Genomic DNA, 12449 nt, shown 5'->3' with positions numbered 1-12449 from the left:
GGACAATGATGAGGATCAATATCCAGACCGTGGTGCCCCTGCCTCAAGGCAGCTGGTCAGTGGCCACATCAGTGGCTGGCAGGAGCCCTAGATGATGGTGTGAGGGTGGACAGTAGTTAGGGAAGAGCCTGGAACACAAAGAAGTTGACCTCTGGGGCTTGTGGCTTCACTGAGACGAAAGGAGATGGGGGCAGGAGCTGGGCAGGAGTGGAGGGAGGTCAGAGGGCTTGTAGACACTGTGTACTCCTTCCCTCTTGGAGGGCACAACCCACCTGAGCAAGCCTTACTGTGACACTTTCCATGTGCCCCAGAGAGGCCGAGGTATTAAGAGAGCTGGAGAAACCATTTCTTCACCTTGCACAGGGGCCTCCCTGCCCACTGCCCAGAAAACCAATGAGGCAACAGCAAGGACTGTGGCAAGACCAGCTCACACCCTAGGAAGAGGGCAGGGATGGGGAAGGTTCCTTGTTGAACCTTTGCATCAGGCCCAGGTTGAGCATAAAAGAAGCATTTCTCAGGTGGAAGGAGGCAGACTGGGGACCATGGAGACCCAGAGGGCCAGCCTCTCTCTGGGGCGCTGGTCGCTGTGGCTGCTGCTGCTGGGACTAGTGCTGCCCTCGGCCAGCGCCCAGGCCCTCAGCTACAGGGAGGCCGTGCTTCGTGCTGTGGATCGCATCAATGAGCGGTCCTCAGAAGCTAATCTCTACCGCCTCCTGGAGCTAGACCCGCCTCCCAAGGACGTGAGTTGTGGAGGGGGCCGGGGACAGGCCCTTCTCCTGCCTGCTTTGGCCACAGTGTCACTCCTTTCACTCAGGCTGTACCTCCTGTCAGGAAGGCACTTTTCCCTCTAGGTGGGCTCCCACCTCTTCCAGGAGACCTTCCCAGATCTGGGGCTCTCCCAGCATCAGGCTTCCTGCCTTAGCATCTCTGCTGTGGGAACAGGCGCCCTGCACACCTGGCTCCCTGAACTTCTGGGAACTCCAGGGATGGAGGGGTCACAGGCTCTGTGAGTGACTTCCCTGCTCATGTCCCACCTGAACCTTGATGTCTCTCTGCCAGGGGGAGCTCTGTCAGCCTGGAGGCTCCAGTGACAAGTGCTCTCCCTGCAGGCGGCCCTGACCTCCCACAGCCCCTCTGAGGGGAGGCGCTGCCATCAGCGCTGCTGTGAGGGCCGCTCCTGCTTTCTGTGTGCCCGTGAGGCTGGGCATGGGCTCTGTCCCCTCCCCTGTGCTGCCGGCACCAAGCCCAGGGCAGGACACACAGGGGGCTGGAGAGGCTGCCATCCGGGTGGGGGGCAAGGAGACAGATCAGAGAAGGAAACATGAGCCTGAGCTCAGTCTCCCCACTTTGATCGTTGACTAGGTAGAGGACCGGGGAGCTCGAAAGCCTGCAAGCTTCACAGTGAAGGAGACTGTGTGCCCCAGGACGAGCCCGCAGCCCCCGGAGCAGTGTGACTTCAAGGAGAATGGGGTGAGCCTGGGGTCTGGAAGCTGAGGGCTGGGATCAATGCTTCTCAGGGAGCTGAGCAGGGGCCTTCAGGGAAGATTTCCAGCCCCTGGGGTGTGAAGTAGGGTTAGCCTGGAAAGTTATGGCCTGGGGGTTCCAGTTTGACCTTGAACTTTCCTTCCAGCTGGTGAAACAGTGTGTGGGGACAATCACCCTGGACCAGTCCGATGACCTATTTGACTTAAACTGTAATGAGGTGAGTGGCCCCTTCTGGTTTTGGAGGGTTCTAGGGGGTAGAGTGTGGAGCATGCTTTGGACTGCTGACCCGCTGCCTCATCCAGGGTAGAGAAAGGCCCTTCTACCTGGACCCCTCCTTCCCCAGTCCCAGGTCTCCAGCCCTGGCTCTGCATCCCTTAGAGCAGTGTTTCTGTAATGCGGTCCCCACCCCGGAACTGACATGAGACAGATTCTCAGATCTGAGAGCTCCTGAATCCGACTCTGGGGTGGAGTCCAGCCATTTCTATTTTCACAAGTCCTACAGGGGATTCTGACTGGGCTGAAGTTGAGAGGAATCGACTCAGTAATGATCTCTAATCTGCTGCTCTAATCCAGCTTCGCTAGGATGGGCTTGTGAACCTTGGAAGCCCTATGTTGTCTGTGGACCTGTTTCTCCCTAGGTCTCTGTATATAGGGGTTCAATCATATGCTTCAACGATAACAGCCAGAGGGTGAACAGGGCCCAACACTCGTGGTGTCCCAGTTAGAGGGCTGTTCAGGTGTGAAGTGAGGGATCTTGTCTTGACCCTTGCCCAGTCCCACAACAAATCTGTTTTGTCATGGTTTACAGCTTCAGAGTGTCAGGAGAATTCGTCCCCGGCCACCACGTTTGCCAAGGCCAAGGCCAAGGCCATTGCCATTCCCACGGCCTGGGCCAAGGCCAATTCCAAGGCCACTGCCATTCCCACGGCCTGGGCCAAGGCCAATTCCAAGGCCATTGTGAAAATCATTGGGAACGCCAACATCAAGGTTAGCACTACGGCCAAGACCAGCGCCGAGCCCATATCCATTCCTGCTGACATCTCCCATTCCAAGGTTTCCCGGAAAACAGTGAAGAATTGGTTGACATCACACCCATTAAAGAATTTTGATGAATCCTGAGTCCACAGAAGGGTCCTAAGGGTCTGATTTGTTTGGCTTAGACTTTTGGACGGTGAAAAATAAATTCTGGTGAAGACAACTTTCCCCCACCTTCAATTTCAATTTTCTCACCTCTTAACACTTACTGAGACCGAGTCCTTAAGCCTGAGAGGCCTCCTTTGTGTGTGTGTGTGTGTGTGTGTCTGTGTATGCGTGTGTGTCTATGCACATGTGTGTATCTGTGTGTGTGTGAGATCACTCCTGTGAACACAGAGAAGCATGAAGCCCCTGTTCCTTCCAGGAGGGCACAAGGGAGGCAGCAGCCCCAGGAGCTCCAGGACGGCGTCTCCACCCTCGGGTTCCTCGCGAGCCCTTCACCCACCCTCTAACACCTCCTCTAACACCCAGTAGGATGTACGGAGACCTGCTGTGTGTGGAGTGCTGGTGGGAATGCTGCTCCAGCTCTCATGGAGCTGACAGTCCATGAGGGGCCAGGCTTCTCACCTTGTTAAACACTCACAGAGTCACAGTTCAGTCTCAGGGCTGAGCTGGAAAGTTCAATGTCCAGAATGTCCCACCTGCTCTTGACAAATTTAATTCTGGAAAAGCCCACTCCTTTTGCCTTTTCCTATGGCATTGAGACACATCTGTGTTTCCTTACCTGGTCCCAGATTTCAGCAGTGGGTTTGTGCTTAAGGATCACACGGTATAAAAATTTGCACCATTAAATAGACACATCCTGCTCACTGGGGTGAAGAGCTCTGCATGAGGGTGAGAGGCACAGAATGACAAACAGGTCACATGTCTACTTGCCTGTGTGTTTCAGACACTCTTTGTGTCCTGCTCACTCCCCACTCTCGAGCTGACCTTTGCCCTGGGGCAGACTGGAAGCACTGGGGAGTTTGAATCCAGGGAGCAGCTTCAACTAACCATTGAGCGGACTTGATGGAAAAACACCTCCTCTTCCTTAGTCCTTGCGGTAGCCCACTCCCAGACATATCACACCTCTGTCTGAGGTTCTGTGCACTTCAGTGACCTCTTCATTGAACGTACTCTTCGGACTCAGGTCCTGCCCTGTCTCCCGTCTCTACATCCCTGCTGGACCTTTCTGGAATTGCCTCCCAAACAAACTACTTCTGCTAACACTTGTCTTAGGTCTGTTTCTGGGTCAAGACACAGATTCCTTTCTCTCAGAGGTACAGAGGGCAGGATCTCACAGAGGGTATGCTTTGTTACCTGTCAGGTTTGCTTCCTCTTGGTGAGTAGGCGGGGCTGATTTCAGGAAAGTTCATGCGTCACTCTACATCGCTTCTCACTGTGAGAGGAAACCCTACAGGGCAACTCAGGGCTCTGTTTTGTCTGTGTCAGTGATACAGGCTTGACAGAGCCAACTGTAAAATGGTCAGGAATTTTTTTTAGCTGCTCGTCAAACTCCTGGTAGCCTCAAAACGGTGGACGTTCCTGCCAGTGTGTTGATGCCTCCCAAGCTCCGTGCCGCCTGGTCCTGTCTGTGCTGCTGAGACAACGAGAGCTGCAGGGAAGAGATTTGGTACCAGAACACGTAACTGGAGTCCGCCGTTGTTGATGAAACTGAGTAGCAATGTCTTTATTTTCCAAAGCACACACTAGATGTCAAAACTTGGGAAAAGCCACTGGAAAGGCTGTTTGTTTGTTTTTCTTTATTTATTTATTTTTATTGGAGGCCAATTACTTTACGATATTGTGGTGGTTTTTGCCATACATTGACATGAATCAGCCATGGGTATACAGGTGTTCTCCATCCTGAACCTCCCTCCCACCTCGCTTCCCATCCCATCCCTCAGGGTCATCCCAGTGCACCAGCCCTGAGCACCCTTCTCACGCATCGAACCTGGACTGGCGATCTATTTCACATATGATAATACACATGTTTCAATGCTATTCTCTCAAATCAACCCACCCTTGCCTTCTCCCACAGAGTCCAAAAGTCTGTTCTTTACATCTGTGTCTCTTTCACTGTCTCGCATATAGGGTCATTGTTACCATCTTTCTAAATTCCATCAGTCAGTTAGTTCAGTCACTCAGTCGTGTCCGACTCTTTGTGACCCCATGAATCGCAGCATGCCAGGCCTCCCTGTCCATCACCAACTGCCGGAGTTCACCCAGACTCACGTCCATCGAGTCAGTGATGCCATCCAGCCATCTCATCCTCTGTCGTCCCCTTCTCCTCCTGCCCCCAATCCCTCCCAGCATCAGGGTCTTTTCCAATGAGTCAACTCTTCAAATGAGGTGGCCAAAGTACTGGAGTTGCAGCTTCAGCATCATTCCTTCCAAAGAAATCCCAGGGCTGATCTCCTTCAGAATGGACTGGTTGGATCTCCTTGCAGGCCAAGGGACTCTCAAGAGTCTTCTCCAACACCGCAGTTCAAAAGCATCAATTCTTCGGCACTCAGCCTTCTTCACAGTCCACCTCTCACATCCATACCTGACCACGGGAAAAACCATAGCCTTGACTAGACAGACCTTTGTTGGCAAAGTAATGTCTCTGCTTTTGAATATGCTATCTAGATTGGTCATAACTTTCCTTCCAAGGAGTAAGCGTCTTTTAATTTCATGGCTGCAGTCACCATCTGCAGTGATTTTGGAGCCCCCCAAAATAAAGTCATCCACTGTTTCCACTGTTTCCCCATCTATTTCCCATGAAGTGATGGGACCGGATGCCATGATCTTCATTTTCTGAATGTTGAGCTTTAAGCCAACTTATTCACTCTCCACTTTCACTTTCATCAAGAGGCTTTTGAGTTCCTCTTCACTTTCTGCCATAAGGGTGGTGTCATCTGCATATCTGAGGTTATTGATATTTCTCCCGGCAATCTTGATTCCAGCTTCTGCTTCTTCCAGCCCAGAGTTTCTCATGATGTACTCTGCATATAAGTTAAATAAACAGGGTGACGATATACAGCCTTGATGTACTCCTTTTCCTATTTGGAACCAGTCTGTTGTTCCATGTCCAGTTCTCACTGTTGCTTCCTGACCTGCATACAGATTTCTCAAGAGGCAGGTCAGGTGGTCTGGTATTCCCATCTCTTGAAGAATTTTCCACAGTTTATTGTGATCCACACAGTCACAGGCTTTGGCATAGTCAATAAAGCAGAAATAGATGTTTTTCTGGAACTCTCTTGCTTTTTCCATGATCCAGCGGATGTTGGCAATTTGATCTCTGGTTCCTCTGCCTTTTCTAAAACCAGCTTGAACATCAGGAAGTTCATGGTTCACATGTTGCTGAAGCCTGGCTTGGAGAATTTTGAGCATTACTTTACTAGCGTGTGAGATGAGTGCAATTGTGCGGTAGCTTGAGCATTCTTTGGCATTGCCTTTCTTTGGGATTGGAATGAAAACTGACCTTTTCCAGTCTTGTGGCCACTGTTGAGTTTTCCAAATTTGCTGGCATATTGAGTGCAGCACTTTCACAGCATCATCTTTCAGGATTTGGAATAGCTCAACTGGAATTCCATCACCTCCACTAGCTTTGTTCGTAGTGATGCTTTCTAAGGCCCACTTGACTTCACATTCCAGGATGTCTGGCTCTAGGTCAGTGATCACATCATCGTGATTATCTTGGTCTTGAAGATCTTTTTTGTACAGTTCTTCTGCGTATTCTTGCCGCCTCTTCTTAATATCTTCTGCTTCTGTTAGGTCCATATCATTTCTGTCCTTTATCGAGCCCATCTTTGCATGAAATGTTCCCTTGGTATCTCTGATTTTCTTTAAGAGATCTCTAGTCTTTCCCATTCTGTTGTTTTCCTCTATTTCTTTGCATTGATCGCTGAAGAAGCCTTTCTTATCTCTTCTTGCTATTCTTTGGAACTCTGCATTCAGATGTTTATATCTTTCCTTTTCTCCTTTGCCCTTCGCTTCTCTTCTTTTCACACCTATTTGTAAGGCCTCCCCAGACAGCCATTTTGCTTTTTTGCATTTCTTTCCCATGGCATGGTCTTGATCCCTGTCTCCTGTACAATGTCACGAACCTCAGTCCATAGTTCATCAGGCACTCTATCTATCAGATCTAGGCCCTTAAATCTATTTCTCACTTCCACTGTATAATCATAACGGATTTGATTAAGGTCATACCTGAATGGTCTAGTGGTTTTCCCCACTTTCTTCAATTTAAGTCTGAATTTGGCAATAAGGAGTTCATGGTCTGAGCCACAGTCAGCTCCTGGTCTTGTTTTTGCTGACTGTATAGAGTTTCTCCATCTTTGGCTGCAAAGAATATAATCAATCTGATTTCGGTGTTGACCATCTGGTGATGTCCATGTGTAGAGTCTTCTCTTGTGTTGTTGGAAGAGGGTGTTTGTTATGACCAGTGCATTTTCTTGGCAAAACTCTATCAGTCTTTGCCCTGCTTCATTCCATATTCCAAGACCAAATTTGCCTGTTACTCCAGGTGTTTCTTGACTTCCTACTTTTGCATTCCAGTCCCCTATAATGAAAAGGACATCTTTTTTGGGTGTTAGTTCTAAAAGGTCTTGTAGGTCTTCATAGAACTGTTCAACTTCAGCTTCTTCAGTGTTACTGGTTGGGGCATAGACTTGCATTACCGTGATATTGAATGGTTTGCCTTGGAAACGAACAGAGATCATTCTGTCGTTTTTGAGATTGCATCCAAGTACTGCATTTCGGACTCTTTTGTTGACCATGATGGCTACTCCATTTCTTCTGAGGGATTCCTGCCTGCAGTAGTAGATATAATGGTCATCTGTGTTAAATTCACCCATTCCAGTCCATTTTAGTTCACTGATTCCTAGAATGTCGACATTCACTCTTGCCATCTCTTGTTTGACCACTTCAATTTGCCTTGATTCATGGACCTAACATTCCAGGTTCCTATGCAATATTGCTCTTTACAGCATCGGACCTTGTTTCTATCACCAGTCACATCCACAGCTGGGTATTGTTTTTGCTTTGGCTCCATCCCTTCATTCTTTCTGGAGTTATTTCCACTGATCTCCAGTAGCATATTGGGCACCTACTGACCTGGGGAGTTCCTCTTTCAGTATCCTATCATTTTGCCTTTTCATACTGTTCATGGGGTTCTCAAGGCAAGAATACTGAAGTGGTTTGCCACTCCCTTCTTCAGTGGACCACATTCTGTCAGATCTCTCCACCATGACCCATCCGTCTTGGGTTGACCCACGGGCATGTCTTAGTTTCATTGAGTTAGACAAGGCTGTGGTCCTAGTGTGATTAGATTGACTAGTTTTCTGTAAGTATGGTTTCAGTGTGTCTGCCCTCTGATGCCCTCTTGCAACACCTACCATCTTACTTGGGTTTCTCTTACCTTGGGCGTGGTGTATCTCTTCACGACTGCTCCAGCAAAGCACAGCCGCTGCTCCTTACCTTAGACGAGGGGTATCTCCTCACCACCACCCTTCCTGATCTTCAGCGTGGGACAGCTCCTCTCGGCCCTCCTGAGCCCGCACAGCCACCGCTCCTTGGAGGTGGGGTTGGTCCTCCCCGCCGCCGCCCCTGGCCTCGGGTGTGGGGTTGCTTCTCCCGGCCGCTGCCCCTGGCCTCGGGCATCCGAGCATGGGGTAGCTCCTCCCGGCCGCCACCCCTGACCTCGGACGCGGGGTAGCTCCTCTCGGCTGCCGCCCCTGACCTCGGACGTGAGTAGTCTTCTCCGCCGTTCCTGCACCGTCGCAGCCTGGCACTCTCGGCCGCTGCCCCTGACCTCGGACGTGGGGTAACTCCTCTTGGCCGCCGCCCGTCGGGCATGGGGTCCTCCTGGCTTCTGCTCCTGACCTCGGACGTGGGGTAGCTCCTCTCGGCCGTACTTAGTGCGCCGGTCGCAGCCGCCCGCGCTTAGTGGGCTAAATTCCATACATATGCGTTAATATACTGTATTGGTGTTTTTCTTTCTGACTTACTTCACTCTGTATAATAGGCTCCAGTTTCATCCACCTCATTAGACCCGATTCAAATGCATTCTTTTTAATAGCTGAGTAATATTCCTTTGTATATGTACCACAGCTTTCTTATCCATCCATCTGCCGATGGACTGCTAGGTTGCTTCCGTGTTCTGGCTATTGTAAACAGTGCTGCAATGAACATTGGGGTACACGTGTCTCTTTCAATTCTGGTTTCCTTGGTGTATATGCCCAGAAGTGGGATTGCTGGGTCGTATGGCAGTTCTACTTCCAGTTTTTTTACGTAATCTCCACACCATTCTCCATAGTGGCTGTCCTAGTTTGCATTCCCACCAACAGTGTAAGAGGGTTTCTTTTTCTCTGCACCCTCTCCAGCATTCACTGTTTGTAGACTTTTTGATAGCAGCCATTCTGACTGGTGTGAGATGGTACCTCATTGTGGTTTTGATTTGCAGTTCTCTGATAATGAGTGATATTGAGCATTTTTTCATGTGTTTGTTAGCCATCTGTATGTCTTCTTTGGAGAAATGTCTGTTTAGTTCTTTGGCCCATTTTTTGATTGGGTCACTTATTTTTCTGGAATTGAGCTGCAGGAGTTGCTTGTATATTTTTGAGATTAATTCTTTGTCAGTTGCTTCATTTGCTATTATTTTATCCCATTCTGAAGGCTGTCTTTTCACCTTACTTATAGTTTTCTTCGTTGTGCAAACGCTTTTAATTAGGTCCCATTTGTTTATTTTTGCTTTTATTTCCATTATGCTGGGAGGTGAGTCATAGAGGATCCTGCTATGATTTATGTCAGAGAGTGTTTTGCCTATGTTTTCCTCTAGGAGTTTTATAGTTTCTGGTCTTACATTTAGATCTTGAATCCATTTTTTTATTTTTGTGTATGGTGTTAGAAAGTGTTCTAGTTTCATTCTTTTACACGTAGTTGACCAGTTTTCCCAGCACCACTTGTTAAAGAGATTGTCTTTTCCCCACTGTATATTCTTGCCTCTTTTGTCAAAGATGAGGTATCTGTAGGTGCGTAGATTTATCTTTGGGCTTTCTATTTTGTTCCATTGATCTATGTTTCTGTCTTTGTGCCAGGACTATACTGTCTTGATGACTGTAGCTTTGTAGTATAGCCTGAAGTCAGGCAGTTTGATTCCTTCAGTTCCATTCTTCTTTCTCAAGATAGCTTTGGCTATTCGAGGTTTTTTGTATTTCCATACAAATTTTGAAATTATTTGTTCTAGTTTTCTGAAAAGTACCGCTGGTATCTTGATAGGGATTGTATTGAACCTATAGATTGCTTTGGGTAATATACTAATTTTCACTATATTGATTCTTCTGATCCATGAACATGGTGTATTTCTCTACCTATTAGTGTGATCTTTGATTTCTTTTACCAGTGTTTTATAGTTTTCTATACATAGGTCTTTTGTTCCTGGAAGGGCTGTTTCTACCTTCCCAGGGCACCCATGGACAGATGGAAGACCTCCACTAGGGCATGCCAGTCAGTTGGGAGGGAACACAGAGGCACCCAGGAAAGAAGGAGGAATGTGTGGGCTTCGTGTAAAGGGCCCTGTCTTCCTCCATCCTCCCAGAAGTTGATGTCTGGATGGGCTCAGCTCACTTCCTGCTGGAAGGTCGTGATCTCCAGGAGGCTGACTCTGAGATCCTGAGGGTTTGCAAGTCTTTGTCCTGGTAGAAGAATGAAAGAGGATTTGCTTTCCTGATGTACCCAAGGCATCCAGGGTCCTGTCTGGGAAGAGAACATCCCCTCAGTCTCTCTGCTGACAGGTCTGGCCTGGGCCCCAGCTGCCCTCTCTACACCCATGTCCCCAGTAAAAACCCACTCATGGTACCCATGCCCCACAGTCTGAGCCTGGTTCTCTTCTGCAAAACTCAGGCACCTTCCGGCTCAGCCCCCACCTGGGCCCAGGTCACCTTGTCACACGGTCCCAGATCCAGCAGAGAGGAGCTGATAGGATGTTTGCTGTGCTTGGTGGTGGTGAGATTTGGAGCCCGAGCTTGGCTCAGCTGAGGCCCTTGGAATCACTGGGCTCAAGGCTGACTCTGAGCAGTCACCTCGATGCCCTCCAAGTACTCTGGCTATGGTGTGGCTGGTGCAGCCTCTGTTGGTTTTATGTCCCCCGCCTCCCCCTAGTACCTGGGGGTGGGATGGTGCTGCCCTCCTGCCAGCTGATCTGCTTCATCAAACCCCATGCCTGGGAAACCCCAGCCTAGCTGAGGAGTTTCCAGGAGGACTTAGCCTCCCCATCTCTTTGCTTCACCTGAAGTGGTCAGTGGGAAGGAGGAAGTAGACCCTGAGCACAGAGAGTGTCCTGATGCTCAGCCCTCACCCAAGTCCACCCTCACAGTCATTGGAACCTTCCCTGTTTCCTGCAGAGGGCAGGAAGGAGGGCCAAATTGCCCTCCACTGGTCCCCGAGAGGTGCACAGCATGCTGGGTCAGTGGAGGGATTGGATCCCCCACTGGGTCTGCCATTTCCTAGTGAGGGGCGTTGTCCTTGATTGAAAGATTTGCCTGTGGGGTCTCATTTTCCTTAACAACTGATCTACACAGAGAGCTGGTGGGTGTTCCCAGAGATCTGGGGCCCTCTTTAGAACTGGGTTTCCATTCTGATTGCCCCAGACTCTCAGGGACCAGAGGGTGGCTGAGAGGAGGAAAGGAGGGGGTGATGCAGGGTCAGGGCTCCTACCTGAGTTTGTTGGGGGTGAAAAGTGTATGTGGATTTCCCAAAGACTGGATGTGGAGTTGGGGGGAAAATTGATGCTTTTGAACTGTGGTGTTGGAGAGGACTCTTGAGAGTCCCTTGGACTGCAAGGAGATCCAACCAGTCCATTCTGAAGGAGATCAGCCCTGGGATTTCTTTGGAAGGAATGATGCTGAAGCTGAAACTCCAGTACTTTGGCCACCTCATTTGAAGAGTTGACTCATTGGAAAAGACTCTGATGCTGGGAGGGATTGGGGGCAGGAGGAGAAGGGGACGACAGAGGATGAGATGGCTGGATGGCATCACTGACTCGATGGACGTGAGTCTGAGTAAACTCCGGGAGTTGGTGATGGACAGGGAGGCCTGGCATGCTGCGATTCATGGGGTCGCAAAGAGTTGGACACGACTGAGTGACTGAACTGAACTGAACTGGCTGGGGACAAGGGTGTGGTGTCTTTCCTGAGAAGAGCTCTGTTCTGATAGGCTGTGAAGACTAAAGCAGAATCCTGGAGGCATGGAAGGCTCACACTTGGCATCACAGGAGGCACAGCCTGAACCTGGCAGAGGACACGACACTGCATCCAGAGAGGATGGACAAGGGGACTTGTCTGAAGTCTGAGCAAAGGCAAAGGCAAAGAGGCAGGAAAGCATAGGGTGGGTGTCAGGATTACCAGTCACCCTGTAAGCATGTGTATTGCTCGCTATTTTCTATTGCAATCATCTCCCTTTCCTCCTTTTACTTGGGAAAAGGATACAGCTTGACCAAGGTGGCTCTGGGGCAATATCTGGGCTGTGTAACCAGGTTTCACAAAGCCCAACTCTCTTTCCTTCTCCAAGACTGAGTGGGCAACCAGCACCGTCCATCCAGGCAGCCACCTTCCAAGGTGGGCTGGCCAAGCCCCCAAGGGTCCCACAGGGCAACTGAGTCCACGAGCCACCACGGGCCTCATGGGCACATGGTGCTTCCCTGCTGGTGATGGATTCGAATGGGCTTCATGGTCTCAGGACTCCTCTGTCCCTTGGGCACATTCTTTCTCCCAGCTGTGCTCTCTTGTCCTCCCAGTGGGCCCCGCTTCCCCCTCGGTGTCCAATCAGAGCAGTGAGCAGGGAGTCACTGAGGTCAAATCAGAAGGGATGTCCTCAAGTCTCTGCGAGCCAAGAGAAGTTTCCTTGTGTGGTTGAGGTCAGGGAAGGCTTCTCAAGTTGGAAGACAGGTCAAACAGAGGCATCAGGTG

At 49.9% G+C, this 12449-nt stretch overlaps 1 protein-coding gene across 1 annotated transcript; it reads left to right on the top strand.

The window, feature by feature from the left end:
- Positions 1–511: 511 nt before the first annotated feature.
- LOC147348565 (cathelicidin-3) lies at positions 512–2677 on the top strand. The gene is made up of 4 exons (XM_086368888.1): positions 512–740; positions 1363–1470; positions 1631–1702; positions 2294–2677. The coding sequence occupies exons 1-4, from the start codon at positions 543–545 to the stop codon at positions 2444–2446; spliced, it is 531 nt and encodes a 176-aa protein (XP_086225014.1). The 5' UTR covers positions 512–542; the 3' UTR covers positions 2447–2677.
- The last annotated feature ends 9772 nt before the right edge of the window (positions 2678–12449 follow it).

Source organism: Bos grunniens, chromosome 22, assembly GCF_055505025.1.
Source record: "Bos grunniens cultivar Pamir isolate PY7600 chromosome 22, Bosgru_T2T1.0, whole genome shotgun sequence".
In the NCBI taxonomy this organism is placed as follows: domain Eukaryota; kingdom Metazoa; phylum Chordata; class Mammalia; order Artiodactyla; family Bovidae; genus Bos; species Bos grunniens.
Note: the sequence above shows the minus strand (reverse complement) of the source record. Positions and strands in the feature narration are given on the sequence as shown.

Excerpts from the sequence above, each read along its gene's own strand:
- LOC147348565 (XM_086368888.1), top strand. The coding sequence starts at position 543 with ATGGAGACCCAGAGGGCCAGCCTCTCTCTGGGGCGCTGGTCGCTGTGG. Across the intron at positions 1,471-1,630 it reads GTGACTTCAAGGAGAATGGG|CTGGTGAAACAGTGTGTGGG; the intron begins GTGAGCCTGGGG and ends CTTTCCTTCCAG. Across the intron at positions 1,703-2,293 it reads TTGACTTAAACTGTAATGAG|CTTCAGAGTGTCAGGAGAAT; the intron begins GTGAGTGGCCCC and ends CATGGTTTACAG.